This window comes from Danio rerio, chromosome 7, assembly GCF_052040795.2.
Source record: "Danio rerio strain M-AB ecotype USA chromosome 7, GRCz13ab, whole genome shotgun sequence".
Taxonomy (NCBI): domain Eukaryota; kingdom Metazoa; phylum Chordata; class Actinopteri; order Cypriniformes; family Danionidae; genus Danio; species Danio rerio.
In genome coordinates, this window is record NC_141027.1 from 72,314,630 (window position 1) to 72,330,303 (window position 15,674).

Sequence of the window (15,674 nt, forward strand, 5' to 3'; positions counted from 1 at the left end):
TGGAGTTTCTGCACTTGCCTGCTCCTAACGGCGCTTGCGTCTAAACCGTTTTTCATCTCGTTTTATAATCGAACAATTAAAAGAATGCTTAAGTCTATTTAAAGAGCCCATATTATACATGAAATAGGGTCATATCCTGGTTGTAAGGGTCTCCAACAACAGTTTAATATGCATGCAAGGTCAAAAAACACTTTCATGGTCTTATAATCTGCATTTATTTTTACCTAATTATCCCAGCGACTCCTGTATGAATCGTCCAGTGATTCATTTGTTCCCAAACCCCTCCTTAGCGCGAAGCTAATCTGCGCTGATTGGACCGATGACAGTCTGTCGCGATTGGTCGACTGCCTTCAGTCAGAGAGGGAAATGGCCAATAGCTAATCAGCAATTTAAAAAGTAATCACAGTTCATACACGCTCGATAGTATAGACGTGGATTTTAGCTGCCACACTATGGCGAGTGGATAGTGCCACGGATAACCGAACGAAGGAGACAGTCGTGTACTGGCCATACCACACACACACAAAAACACACACACACACACCTCCGGATGACAACGCTCCCGCTTCCGCCCGCACCCGCCAGGTTTTAGCCTGAGAACCCGCTCCGTTTTCTGCCCGCCGCGCCCGGTCCCGCTAGAGCGGAGAACACAACCAAAAATCACCCAGTATACAGTCCAGACAGCCAAGCTGTCGTTCGTTCGTTCGCTCTCTCTCTCTCTCTCATACGCGCGCGTGCGCACTAACACACACACAAGCACCACGCAGACTCTCTCTTTCTAATTCGCATAGCAATATCCGTGATATTGCTAGACAGCCCGCTCCCGTCCCAAATTAAACCCGTTACCGACCGCTCCCGCGATTTATTCGGAAATTTATTCCGAATAAATCGCGGGAGCAGAACTCTAGCACGGAGCTCCATAAACAAACAGCACGCGTCGCGTTTTTAACGTGACTTTGCACGCGATAAGATAAAATATCCAGTTAACCTGATACAGTACACGCGGTTACAAGTAACAAATCAAAACTAAATACATTTGCAAGCTAGAGTAAACGAGGCAACAACTTTAACCGCACGTACTTACACTTGAGAAATGGAAGAAACCCATCCTGACGTCCATCAGTTACTCTTTACTGATCCTTCCTTTAACAAACTCAGGTGAAGTATTCTTTGTAGCATGTAGCTTCCAGAAGTTTCCAACTGCTTGGTTATAATGCTGATGTTTCATCTTTGGGTAGAGACTCAATATATCCATCTGCAGTGTGACTTCAATCGACCGGCATGTTTGTGTGCGTGTGTTTGTGGGTGTGCGTGTGTTTGTGGGTGTGTGTGTGTGTCTGGGTTACTGCGTCAGAGGGCGGGGCCTCAGGTTTGAAATCTCCCGGGTTTGCGCGTGCACGTGAATAACTTGGTTTCGTTCGTACGTCATGGCGAAACACCTAATGAGTCGGTATCAAGGCGACTCGTTTGAAGCACTATGAGTCGACTCTTTTATAGATGAATCAACCGTTTTAAACACTGTATTCTTACAGATTTAAGCCTTAGCTGGATACTTCGCTTCACTTAGAGCTGTGTTACACACTACATGGAGGGGAATTTTCAAAAACCCATAATATGGGCTCTTTAACTTCTCATTTTTTAATTACATCATCAATGCTGTAAAAGGAACCGTATGAAATTGAAATAGTCACAACTTTGCACCAAAAGTTTATCGGAAAGGGAAATTGCTTTACATTCACTTTTAGGCAGGTTTCTACACAAAATTAATAAATTAGACGTCAGATCAATTGCTAGATAAGAGTATACTGTGACACCTGTTGGACACGCACCATGCTGCGCAGGTGAAGTTCGTGCATTTAGTGTTTTGGGTGGCATTTGTACAGTTAAGCTGCTTGCAGGCCGTACGGCCAAACTCAGAGCATCTGTCCTCCCATGATCCTTTGCTAACAGTACAGCATGTTCACGGAGCCCATCTGCTCTCCCTGCAGTCAGAGTCATTACTCATCACAACAGCTGATACTACCAATGACTTACACTCTCAGTTCACTGGAAGGATGCTTTTTTAACATTCCTTCTTTTCCCTCCACCGTGTCCTCTGTGTTTTGTGTATGTCAGTGAAGCCAGTGTTGTAAGGATACAGCTGTGAGATCTGAGATATGGGCACAGGATACAGATCTGAGATATGGGCATTTGGATATTGGAAGAGGGCTGTATTTATGACTGGATAATTTATCCATCCATCAATAAAAATCTGTTTACTCACCCTCAAGTCACTGGATGGTATTTGAATGATTAATGAGTTAAATGTCAGTCGTTTCTCATGCAAAACTGTTACATGGCATGATGTAAGCTGAAACACAGCCACTCAAGTGTTCAAGTGACTATTATTGATTCCTTTTTGGTAATTTTGGAGAATATTTCCAGTAAATCCAGTCAGTCAGTCCAATCAACCGACCTACCTACCTACCTTCCGTCCAACCGTCCATCCAACTGTTTGTCCAACCATCTGTACTACCAACCAACCAACAGTCCAACCGTCCGTCCGTCCAACCAACCAACAGTCCAACCGTCCGTCCGTCCAACCAACCAACTGTCCAACCGTTCGTCCAACCACCCGTCCAACCAACTGTCCAACCAACTTATGTTTACAACTCTATGTTCTTATCTTGTATCTTGCAGTTCAGACTTGTTTCTTGCCGTCCCTTCACACGGGGCTTCAGCGTCAACGCTTAACCGAGGGCGTGTCTGAAGTTTGGGCTGACGCGATCGTCATAGCAGCGTCAGCCAATAAAATAATTGGCAATCAGCTGCTGTCTGAGCTGGGGATTTGAATAAAGTGATCTAATTGGCTGACGCTTCAGTTGGTGCTTAAAACGTTGAGCGAGCAATGCCACTGATGTGGGGCCGATGGATCCACAATGCAGTTCGGCAATGCCTGATGTCACCCATTCAAAGTAAATGGGAAGTGTTGACACTGATACCCAGTGTGAATAGGGCATTAAAAATCAAAATAAAGTTTTTATCTCAAAATTATGGCTTTTTTCTTGGAACGTTGGGTTTATAAACTGAAATTGTGTAATACAAATGTGGAATTTTGAGAAAAGTCAGAATAATGAGATGTTAAATTAAAAATGGGATGTAAGCTCAACATTATGGATTGTGAGAGATACAGTAGCCTAAAGTAAAAAAAAATACTGAAATTGAGATTTAATGTTGTTGTTATATTTTATATGCTTTCGTGTAATTCACAGAATATAGAATAACGTAAAAAAATGAAAGTGAATCATTTTAAAACAATCAAAACAGTCATCTCTGTTTTGCGCAAAGTTGTGATTTTAAAAATATTGTCTTTGTTTAATTGTATGTGCTGTGATCAATAACCAACAACAAATAACCGTGGACCTACAAATACGTCAGTGAATATTTTGAATATCATCTAAAACATCTAAAATGTAAATTATTTATCTGGTCCAAGGAATAATGCCGCTAGCAGAAAATACACAAAAAGAAGAAGATTTATAAATGTTCAAATAGTCTTATAATGCATTTAATTCCATGGGTTTTCAATGGAACCTAAAAACTGGTGGGAGTTTTTTTTTTTTTTGTGTGTGAGGATAATGTTTTCTCCTTTCTGATTGGCCATCAATGTTGGGTTCACACCAAATGTGGAAAACACAATTGAGCAATTTGTTCGGTTTGCGGCAATCTTGTTGTGCATTCAAATTTTTTTGCACCACGAGACGGTAATCTGCCTCACTTCTCACGTTTGCATTGACTTGTACGCAATATACTTGCACAAATACTTAATTCCGTGTTTGGTGTAAACCCAGCATAAAGGCATTTTATCGCCACCTGTTGGTTTGGCGTGCCTTTAACATGCATCACAGCCTGTTTTTAAGGTTCATGTAAGCTGAGATTTAAAAAAAAAATCATTTCCGCGGAATGAAATGTGTACCCTAAAATAATTTGTTTATTACGTGTATACTGCAAAATGTAAATAAGTGAGCATGGCCAACTCAAGTGCAAGATTTTGGTTAAATACAAAATACTAAATAATCAATAAAGATCAAGTTGTTTCCTAAATTTGGAATAACTACCTTTATAACAAATATTGTGAAAATAAAAGTTATAAATAAACTTTATTATAAAGAGAAATAAAAATTTGGTTTTACCGCAGAGCCCTAGTGGGCACTAAAATCAGAGTTTTTTTTAATGTGTGATGTTTTCTCCTTTTTGATTGACCATCACACGAAATGTAAAAAACATGTTTAAGGCAAAAGTTTGCACTCCAAGATGGTAGTCCGTCTCGGTTTTTACATTTGCATTGACTTTTGTGGAATGTACTAACACAAATACTGAATTCCGCGTTGGGTGTGAACCCAGCATATAGGCCTTTTATTGCCACCTATTGGTTGAGCGTGCCAATAGCATGTATCACAGTGCGTTTTTGCATTTTCATGTGGACGGAAATTTAAAAAAAAAAGAAAACTTGCTTATAAAAAACCCGTGTGCATGTGGACATGGCCTTACTGAAGTGACCTACATTCACCGCCACTTTTGTTAGCGTCTGCTGCCTTTCCTCCGCTACCTGATATATTCACACGCACCACATTTAGCTTCCTCTTTGTTCAAGTAACCTACATTGCCTTGATATGATCTAGTGGTTGATTTATAATCCAAGATAATTTGACTCTTTTACTTTTCAGTGCACTTTTAAAGACAAACTATTACATTGCTTATCTTTTACTCATTTGTTTACCGAGCATGTAGGCAGTCAAATTAAGGGAAAAACAATTCATTATTGGAAGTTTTCAAAATTTAAATGTAATTGTGCTCACTTGAAAAACTTATGAATTGAGATGTCATAAGTATTTTGTTTGTGTGTTTCCACCAAATGAATATAGATGATAGAACTGCACGATATTGGAAAAAATAACTATTGCTATATTTAGTTTTTCTGAAATATGCTTTGTGATAAATAAACTCATTTCACTTAAATACAATAGTCTTTTTAATGTAAAGCTACAAACGTTAGATTTTCTTCTGCTTTTAAGCTCTATTGAAATGCTTATTAATAATTACAGGTCTAAAAACATACAAATGAAAACCTCTTCATTAGTGAGACATTTTTAATAAAATGAGCAATTGGAAAATACAGTATAAAAGTGAGAAGAAGGATTGAAGTCTTTGAGCATGTAAAATAAATCATACAAGGCTGATTGTTCACATGAGTGCAGATCATAATTTCCTATATTAATGATTGGTTATAGCCCTTTAAAAAGATAGTGTTGCTTTATCAGTGTGCTGGAAGTCTTTTGCAATTGTTTCCATTACGTCTTGCTGTTTTATGCGTGACCCTGTCTTGGTCTCATTTCTGTTAATGGTTATGTATTTTGCAGCATATTGGATAATGGTAGCTGTGTTTAGTTGTGCTACATACATAAACTGAATTGTAAGAACCCACCAACACCACAATTTTTTTATTGTCATAATGTCTTGTCTGCCTTATTATTATTATTATTATTATTATTATTATTATTATTATTATTATTATTATCATTATTATTATTATTATTATTTATTTATTTATATATTTATTTATTTATTTGCACACCTTTTCTACATATTAAAGCAGTACAATTTTAGATATGAAGTTCCAAATGCAATGACATGGTTTTCTCTTTTGTCTTTTCAAGAGTTCACACTTAGCTGATGATTGATAATAAAGCTTGTTTGGCTTGCTGTCCCGGGAGAGAGCCCTGAGCTTATAAAATCCTCGAGCCCTGGGCTCCCTCCTGTTGCAGGGCGAGAGAGGAGTTTGAGCTCAGGTAGATCTCGATGACTCCCCTTCCTGCTTATTGTTGCTAAGTGTCAGATATGGATGCTGAGAAGGTGTACTCAAAGCTTGGCTAAAATATTTTGCATGGGGAGAACTAGCAAAACTCCACACAGAAATGTCGCCTGGTTTGGAAGGGAATTAAGCCAGGGGCATTCTTGCTGTGAAGCTACAGCGCCAATCACTGGCTACCGTCAGGCCCGGATTGGCTAATCGGGAGGACCCGGAGAATTCCCGGTGGGCCGGTCCATTTTTTGGCCGCGAGGGCCGGTGTCCCTAGCTCCAGAATCTGTTGCTCTAAGCAGTCACACTTTTTAAATTAATTTATTTATTTACTTGACCACAGTCTTCTTATTCATTAATTTAATACAGTTCTCTGCTCTTTTCATATATAACCGGCCTGCAGGTTCATAATGTTATAAGTCACTACACATTATTCAACCGTTGTGGTCCAGTGGTTAGCACGTTAGATTACAACGTCGTCGATCCGGGTTTGATCCTCGCCTGTGTAAATTATTATTTTCATTTTTACTGTTGAGACATATAATACTGTTTGGGTTGTCGAACATTTGAAGTTCTAAAGCAGCTGTTTTCTCAAAAAAAGACGTGATAGTGTAATTAGAAACTGAATTGGAAATGACCTTATTTTAATATAGTCAGTCGTGAACTGAGGTGGGCCGGTCTGAGGCTTGAAACTCCAGGGCTGAAAAGGAGTCCCACTCCGGCCCTGGCTACCGTGTCGCCCGTTTGAAAGGAGGGAAAGTAGGGTTAGGGGTTTTCTTCAAGATGAAGATATTGAGATGAGTAAAGTCTGGTTATTTATATTGTGTTAAGGATCGTCTGATTGGATAATGAGTCATTAGCTAAAGTTGGAACAGCTGTGAACAATCATAAGCACGTGAGCCTCTCGAAATTTGTTTATAAATAAACTTCACATAGAGCGATTGTTACCCCTCCAAAAAATGTATCTTTATCAGGGCAAGAAATTAACTTTTTTACTTGGTAGCACCGGTGCTCCCAACTTTAAATATTTTGGAGCACCAGAAAAAATTTAGGAGCACCAGAAAAAAATTAGGAGCACCCACCAAAAATAAATAAGCAAGACTGCAAATTGTATTTTAAGGAATTTATTGTATTTGAAAACAACCTCAATTAGGACTAACAAAAACCAGAAACAACAATCTAACTAATGCTGAGATGACTAATGGATATTTGTGTGCAATAATTCCAAAATGTATGTCTAATAATTAAAAAATATTAATGATGATGAAAATGACAATAATACTAACAGTGAATTACATTTCTCATTATGATGCTGCCTTGAATGTGCTTGAATGTGAGTTATCTACTTAAAAAAGTCTGTTACTTTATAAAAAACAAATATGGTTTGCATCAAACTAAAATGAAGCATTGCAGTAAGATATATTTATTTTGCACTATTGTTTTAATATGCATGTCAATCTAATAAATAATATTTCTGCTACAAAACAAACGAAAGATAATAAATCATTCAATTCAATGTTGAAAGCTACAAAACAGTTTTTTTTAGTTAGTAACTAAATAATAATATACATCTCAAGAAAGAACAAACAAAAGAAAGTAAGAAAAGTCTCACTTCTATCATTTTTTAAAAGTTTTGATTTCAGTTTGTGTTATTTTTAATGCTCAGTTTTATTATGCACTGATTCTAATTTTTCTGTGTTTGTGGAAAGCAGGCGAGTCAGCTGACCCAATATATAAGCAGGCAGAGCAGGATTCTCGCGATGACCACCGGCGCAATACCGATCTTTGTTATGAGCTGCAGATTCAGTTTAAACTAGGTAAAGGCGAGCTTCTTTGGCGATGATGTGTGCAGTGTTAGATTTAACATTTAGCAGACAATAGCGCTGAACTCCACGCAGTGAATTCAACGCATCGAGATTCAGGCACCTTCTCTGAAAACACTTGATTGATCTCGGCTGGTGGATCAACATTCACCATATGTCATGATGATCGCTGTCATCGGCGCTGTTATTTGTAACTTTAGGTGGAGTTTGCAAGTCGTGTGTACTTTTCACTCTTCAGCTGTTTGCATTTGCCGCGGTACTAAAAGCTCCCTGTCATCTGACAGCGGAAATACTTGAGTGATTGACAGCTAATATGAACTAATACAGCGGCAGGGAAGAGCGATTCAGCACGTTTTAGAAAAAATCTAGACAGGTCGCACTACAACCATTATATGCAGTCGCACAAATGCTTCCAAATATATTATGAGGTCGCATAGATTAAATTTCGGGCGCATATGTGACCAAAATGGTTGCAATTTCGAGCACTGTTTATTTATAATATACCTTTACCTTTACATTTATTCTCCCTTGATTTTAAACCTTTATCAGATTCTGTCTTTTATTGAACACACAAAACAAGATCTTTAAAAAAATGCTGGTTGCTGGGAGCCATCAACATCCATAGTAGGAACTATAGTATCTATGTTTGCATCCACCTATTTTTATGCGCATTTTCGGAAATTGCAGGAATGGCTTAAGGGAAACACCAAGATGTGCATACATTTTGAAAATGTGCATAAAAAACTCTTGTAGCTTTAGGATGAACTTTTCATCCGAAAAAAAAAAAAAAAATTGTGAATAAACTACTATGGAAACAGTTCCAACATGCGCATTAAAACATTATATCGTTTTGTTTTCATGTGATAACATGATCATGTGATAACAAACTGGTGAGATGGGACGACGTTATTGGACAAACCAGAGAACTGTGCTTCATTGTAAAAATTAAAATGAAATGTTGTTTTGGTCATTCTAAAGTCCCTCAGCCAAAGTCTGTCATCAAAGTGGTACATTATTATGACGTCTTGAGCATCTGCGTTCTAGAAGAGCGGTCTTGTGCATCCAAAATATGGCCAAAAAATCTTATCACAATTTTTTTCAGGAAAATCACGATTGGCGATTTTTATCACGATAACAAAATAATCTATTAGAACAACTAATTTGTTTTTATGCTAAAATGTTCATGCTAATTTGTTTAAATTACAACATAACACATGTTCAGACATACGCGGACACTTTTCGGTAATGAGAATTTGAGTAGAAAATGCAGTAAAACAATTAAAAAATAAATAAATATTGTTGAAATTACACATTGTGCTTTGTAGAGAACAGTGTTGTCTTTATTTTAATGTTTTTTGTATTACCAAATTACTAAGTTTTATATTCAAAATCTTGCCTTTAGGGCTGTGCAATTAATCGAAAATACGATTTCGATTTTGGCTTCTAACAATTATGAAAAACCATTAATCGAGATAAACGATTATTGCATCATATATCGCCCCCTTTCCAGTTGTACACATTTGTTGCTCTCAAAAGCATGAAAAACAGCATGCTTCTTTGTGTGTGTGTGTGTGTGTGTGTGTGTGTGTGTGTGTGTGTGTGTGTGTGTGGCGCGCAATATTCCTGATGCCGTCTGTTTTTATGATTTATTAATCAAACAACAAAAGGAGAAAATCCCTCACTGCTCCTAACTGAAGGACTTTTGTAGCTAAAGTGTTTTATTTACAGTGAAGATGCTTAAAGCACAGTTTGTTTCATATTTTTATTCTATTGCATTTATTTCTCTTTCCTTTGCAGGGTGGAAAACAACTGTATATATGCAGAGGACTCAGAATTATTAGCCCTCCTGAATATTAGCAACCCTTTTCCTCCCCATTTTCTGTTTAATGGAAAAAAGATTTTTGAACATGATAGTTTTAATAACTCATCTCTAATAACTGATTTATTTTATCTTTGCTATGATGACAGTAAATAATATTTGACTAGATATTTTTTAAAATACAAGCACTCAGATTCAAAGTGCAATTCAAAGGTTTAATCAGGCAGTTCATTGTATAACAGTAGCTCCTTCTGCAGACAATCAAAATGTATATTGTCTCAAAACATTTAAACCTGCTTTTATTCTAGCCAAAATGAAACATAAGCCTTTCTCCAGTAGAAAAAATATCAGAGGAAATACTGTTAAAATTCCTTGCTCTGTTAAACATCAATTTTGAAATATTTATTTAAAAAAAATTCTCAGGAGCGCTAATAATTTTGACCTCAACTGACAATCATTTTGAATAATCATGATTACAATTATGACCAAAATAATCGTGATTATAATTTTTTCCCAAAATCGAGCAGCCCTACTTGCCACGTTGTTATAATAGTTTCATGAGAATAACCCGACCACTCTTACTAAATAGTACGATTTCATATGACGTAGCCACTAAATAAAAAAGTTACGAATTGCCATGAGTTGGTTTGTCATGAAGCGAAAACTGTTCTTTTTGACTCACCGGATGGAAAAGGCGCTTTTGTCGCAAATTATTTTATGAGATTTCATTTCTGCGCATAAGTTCAATTCACATCTTTTAAGGGAAACATAGCTAACGGGTGCAAGCAACCATCATTCTTTAAAATATCCTCTTTTCAACAGAAATAAGAAAGTCAAATAGGTTTTGAACAAATGAAGGGTGAGTAAACGATGGCGGCTTTTTCATTTTAGGGTGAATTATCCCTTTAACAGTTCCTGTCAGAAACGTCAGTGATGTGCAGATACTTCCTCACCAGGCTTCAGTGCTGCTTATTACCACTGTAACACACTCACTTCCCATAACCAATTGTCACATTATCATTGTCCCTCCATACATGTCCGTAAGCTTCACGTTTCACATAGCGTGGATGAAAGCAGGTGTCGGACTGACCTATAAATGTGAAGAGAACAGCTAATGATCCTCCCACAGTAATTGAATGCTGGCGGAGATCAGGGTGTTACATAGCAGCTTTAATTGGGTGTCACGGCACCCTGGATCTGTCATGTGGAGAAAAATAGGTCAAAGATAATGAAGTCAAAAGGGAAAAAAAATAGAGTCTTGGAAGGGTCATCACCTTAGATGAGTGAAAAATGACGCTTATTTCAAGATGTGATGGAAACAGATAATGTTAATAAGTAATCTGAGAGGCGTTCATGTAACTGAGTTAATCTGCAAATGTGTACTTCTCAAATGAGGTTACGTCGCCTTGTGTAACACGAGTCGATGCTGCTTGGATTGTTATGTCATCACACATTTCTGTTGTAAAAGTAATTTTTCTCTTTTCATTGTTCTATTCGCTTCATCACAAAGTAGTTGAACATTTTGTCAGTAGATTAAATCCTTAGAGACTTTAAATGCTTTTGAATATCTGGTACAGTTGAAGTCAGAAGTATTAGTCCCCCTGAATTATTAGCACCCCTGTGTGATCTTTCAGATGTTTTTAGCACATGTCTAAACATAATAGTTTTAATAACTCATCTCTAATAATTTATTTATTTTATCTCTGTCATGATGACAGTAAATAATATTTGACTTGATATTTTTCAAGACACTTGTATACAGCTTAAAGTGACATTTAAAGGCTTAACTAGGTTAATTAGGCAGGTTAGAATAATTAGACAAGGTATTATATAACAATGTTGTATTATTATATAACAAAAATGTATAGCTTAAAGGGGCTAATAAATTTGTCCTTAAAATGGTGCTTAAAAAAAAATTAAAACTGCTTTTATTCTAGTCAAAATAAAAAAAGACTTTCTCCAGAAGAAAAAATATTATCAGACATACTGTGAAAAATTCCTTGCTCTGATAAACATAATTTTGTAAATATTTATAAAAGAAAAAAAATCAAAGGGGGGCTAATAATTCTGACTTCAACTGTAAGTGAATACATTTAGTTGTTTTAAAAGATATTTGACACCCTGGACCACAAAAGGGTAATTTAGGTTTTTTAGAAAATGAGATGTGTACATTATGTGAGAAGTAAATAAATAAGTTTCCATTCACTTTAAAACAAAATGCAGGGTTCCACACAATCCATTCATGTTGTTCCAACACAAATCAATTAAGTAAACTTAAATTGAAGTGGATTAAGCATGAAACAATTAAGTTGTCCCCATAAAATCTCAAGAATTGTTGTTTCGGCTCATTTTAAGTGAAGTTTATTTTTAGACTGATTTCTAGAGGAGCACATGCTTATGATTGATAGCACCTGGTCCACATTAGCTAACACTGATTTACCAATCAGACGACTCCTTAACCACTATAAATAACCAGAGTATCTTACTTCAGCCATCTTCGTCTAGAAGAATCCCCCCTTTCACCCCTATTCTTCCCATTTCCTTGTCAGGGCAGCACGGAGGCCTAGTGGTTAGCACCACGGCCGCACAACAAGAATGTCACCGGCTCGGACACTTCCTGGCCAGGTCGGCGTTTCTGTGCGGAGTTTGCAAGTTCTCCTCGTGTTTGCATGGGTTTTCACCAGGCTCTCCGGTTTCCTCCCACAGACCAAAAACTTGTAACATAAGTAAATTGACAAATCTAAATTGACAAATCTAAATTGGGGGGTTGGGCTCGAGGATCTCACGATCTCATGAGTTCAGGGCTCTCTCCCGGGACAGCATGCCATACAACCTCCATAATCAATCATCAGCTAAGGGTGAACTCTTGAAATAGTTTGAACAAGCAGTTTGTTTTTGAGTGTTGGTGTATGGTTTGATGCAATTGGACAAGATTTGGGTGAGATACAACTAATGTCTGAAATCTGAGGGTTCGGAACAAGCAAAGTATTGATAAAATTGACTTTAAAGTCGCCCAAAGTACACTCCAAAAATATTTGTGCTGTTTGTTCTAACTAATTTTAAATTAGTTTATTATTATTATTTTTTTTGGCAAGGGCAGCTTAAGGAGCAGATTACATCGAATGCGATTTTCCGTTCTAAAAACGTGAGGCGCACCACACTGCCTTTTACATTGACGAGAAAAAAAGAAACACATTGCGCTTTTTATCTTGCTAAGAAACGACTCAATCAGCTGCCTATCGTGCGGGAGTGTTGTTGTTGATATCGGTATAATTTAAATATTTAATTATATTGTGATTTTCAAGATTTATGAAGTCATACAACTTGGGATAACTCAAAACAGCAATCACTAGTCTCTCCTCTGTTTTCAAAAATCTGCTGTCAACTCAACGCAACTCTGCTTTCATTTAATTGGAGAATGACAAAGATGCGAGTGCTGTAGCACGCTTTTTCCGCTCAGAGTTCTTTTTTTTTTTTTTTACTGCGAGCGCAAAGCACGCAACAGCAAAAAATGCAAGATGCAGTAGTTTCCTGTAACATAAAATAAAATATTATTAAAATAAAATAAACGTTGAATAAACAGGGAAAAATAATGTTAAATAAAATGTTATTCAAATAAAATGAAAATTTTGAAAAAAAAAACTATAATATAATTTTTTATAATATTAAATTAATTTAAAATAAAAAAAACTTTACAAACAATAAATACACAGGTAGAAAAACTATAATTGATAATTAATAATAAAATTAAATATTTTTAAAATAATATAAAATTAAAATGGAATAAACAGGAAAAAACTAATATAAAATGTTATTTAAAATAATTAAAAAATTTAATAAACAGGAAAAACACTAATATATAAAAGAAAATATTAAAATTGTATAAATAAAAAATTACAGAAAAAAACTAATATAAAATGATATGATAAATGAATAAACAGGATAAACTATATTCTAAAATAAAATGTTATTAAATAATAATAAACATTGAATAAACAAATAAAATATAATATTAAATAAAATGTTATTAAAGTAAAATAAAAATGGAATAAACAGGAAAAAACATTATATAAAATAAAATATTAAAATAGTATAAAAAATAAAATAAAGAGAAAACATTTATATAAAATTGTTTTCAAATTTGTTTATAAAAATTAATAAACAGGAAAAACTAAAGAGAAACTAGTTTAGTTGAGTTTTTTGTAGTTTGTAATTTTATAAAAAAAATTGCAATAACTTAAAATGTATTAGCTTTTCATTTCTAAAGGTGTTAGATGACCAAACTCTTATTTTAACGTTTTAAATAACACATTTTTTTTGTTTTTGTTTAAATGCACCAACAATTAGTGGTTATATTCACAGAGAAATGAATAAAAATATTGATTTTTCAGAAGGGGGTGGACTCATTTACTCTAAGCGCTGTATATATAAACACTGATTCTTACAGTTCTGAGCCTTCCTGTATCTCACATCCAGCAGTGTCTCTTTCCTCGCTTGCATCATGTAAACTCTCCCTGTCTCATGTCTGGATTATGAAATGCTCAAGTTTGCCAGGGTGGAGATTAAATATCCTGCTTTACTCTCTTCTCTTCAGAGGAGGATCGTGTCAGAAAGCCTCAGGAAATGAAGAAAGAGCAGCCCTCCTCTATCTCTGTGGTGAGAAATAATACTTGTGTATCTGTTTAATTAAATCATTAAATTTATTTAAAATATTGGCATATGTATCTATGTAATTATTACTTGGGTTATTATACATTCAGCTCTTTAAAATGGATTTTTAGTATTAAGTATTTTCATTATCATCTGAAAAAACCTTTGAACTTCAGCACTTCTGTATCCTATTTACAGTCTTTTATAACCTATTTACTGTCTTCTTTTACATATTTACAGTTAATTATTATAATTTATTAGTATTTTTAGAAATTATTTGTAATTTTTCCCCAAATAATTCCCATGTGATGTTTAACAGAGCAAGAAGACTTTTTTCAAAGTATTTCCAATATATTTTTTTCCTCTGGAGAAAGTTTTGGCTAGAAAGGAATGCAGTTTACCTGGAAAGATGTCCATCTATTGTCCTTCAAATTAGTCTCTTTATTCATCAATTCATTTTCATTTTTTAATTTCATTTTTGCCACAGTGGAATGAACCGCCAACTTATCCAGCATATGTTTTACACAAGGGATGCCCTTCCAGCTGCAACCCAGTACTGTTAAACACCTACTTTAAAAAAAATATTTATACATTCATTTTCCTTCGGCTTAGTCCCTTTATTCATCAGGGTCACCACAGCGGAATGAACCGCCAACTTATCCAGCAATAATAATATTTTGAACATTAAATAATAATATTCAAATCACTAAATATACATTGCAGAAAAACAAATACCGTAATGTCTGTTTTTTCCAATATCCAGCAGCCCTTAAATACTAGTATCTTACAAACTAACAAACAGTCAATAAAAAAATATTTAATTAAAAATATTGCTATATGTATCTATGTAATTATTTCTTGAGTTATTATACTTTCAGCTCTTTAAAATGGATTATTAGTATTAAGTATTTTCATTATCATCTGAAAAAAAACCTTTGAACCTCAGCACATCTGTATCCTATTTACAGTCTTTTATAACCTATTTACAGTCTTCTATTACCTATTTACAGTTAATTATTATAATTTATTAGTATTTTTAGAAATTATTTGTAATTTTTTTTCCCAAATATTTCCCATGTGATGGTTAACAGAGCAAGAAGACATTTTCAAAGTATTTCCTATATTTATTTTTTTCTTCTGGAGAAAGTTTTGGCTAGAAAGGAATGTAATTTGGCTGGAAGGATGCCCATCTATTGTCCTTCAAATTAGTCTCTTTATTCATCAATTCATTTACATTTTTTTTATTTCATTTTTGTCACAGCGGAATGAACCGCCAACTTAGCCAGCATATGTTTTACACAGGAGATGCCCTTCCAGTACTGGTAAACACCCACTTTAAAAAAATATTTATTCATTCCTTTTCCTTCGGCTTAGTCCCTTTATTCATCAGGGTCACCACAGCGGAATGAACTGCCAACTTATCCAGCAATAATAATATTTTGAATATTAAATAATAATATTCAAATCATTAAATATATATCGCAGAAAAACAAAATACCGCAATGTCAGTTTTTTCCAATATATCGTGGAGCCCTAAATACCA

General features: G+C 35.2%; 1 protein-coding gene across 8 annotated transcripts in view; it reads left to right on the forward strand.

The window, feature by feature from the left end:
* Positions 1 to 15,674, forward strand: part of bmal1b (basic helix-loop-helix ARNT like 1b) — a 60,331-nt gene that overhangs the window by 7,750 nt on the left and 36,907 nt on the right. For all 8 annotated transcript variants that reach the window (XR_015494602.1, XR_015494603.1, XR_015494604.1 and 5 more), the window contains exon 2: positions 14,076 to 14,137. Coding sequence is in view for 2 of the 8 variants with exons in the window: in XM_087258878.1 (XP_087115004.1) it covers positions 14,076 to 14,137 (62 nt within the window). In the remaining 6 variants the exon portion in view is untranslated. The remainder of the gene's footprint in view (positions 1 to 14,075; positions 14,138 to 15,674) is intronic.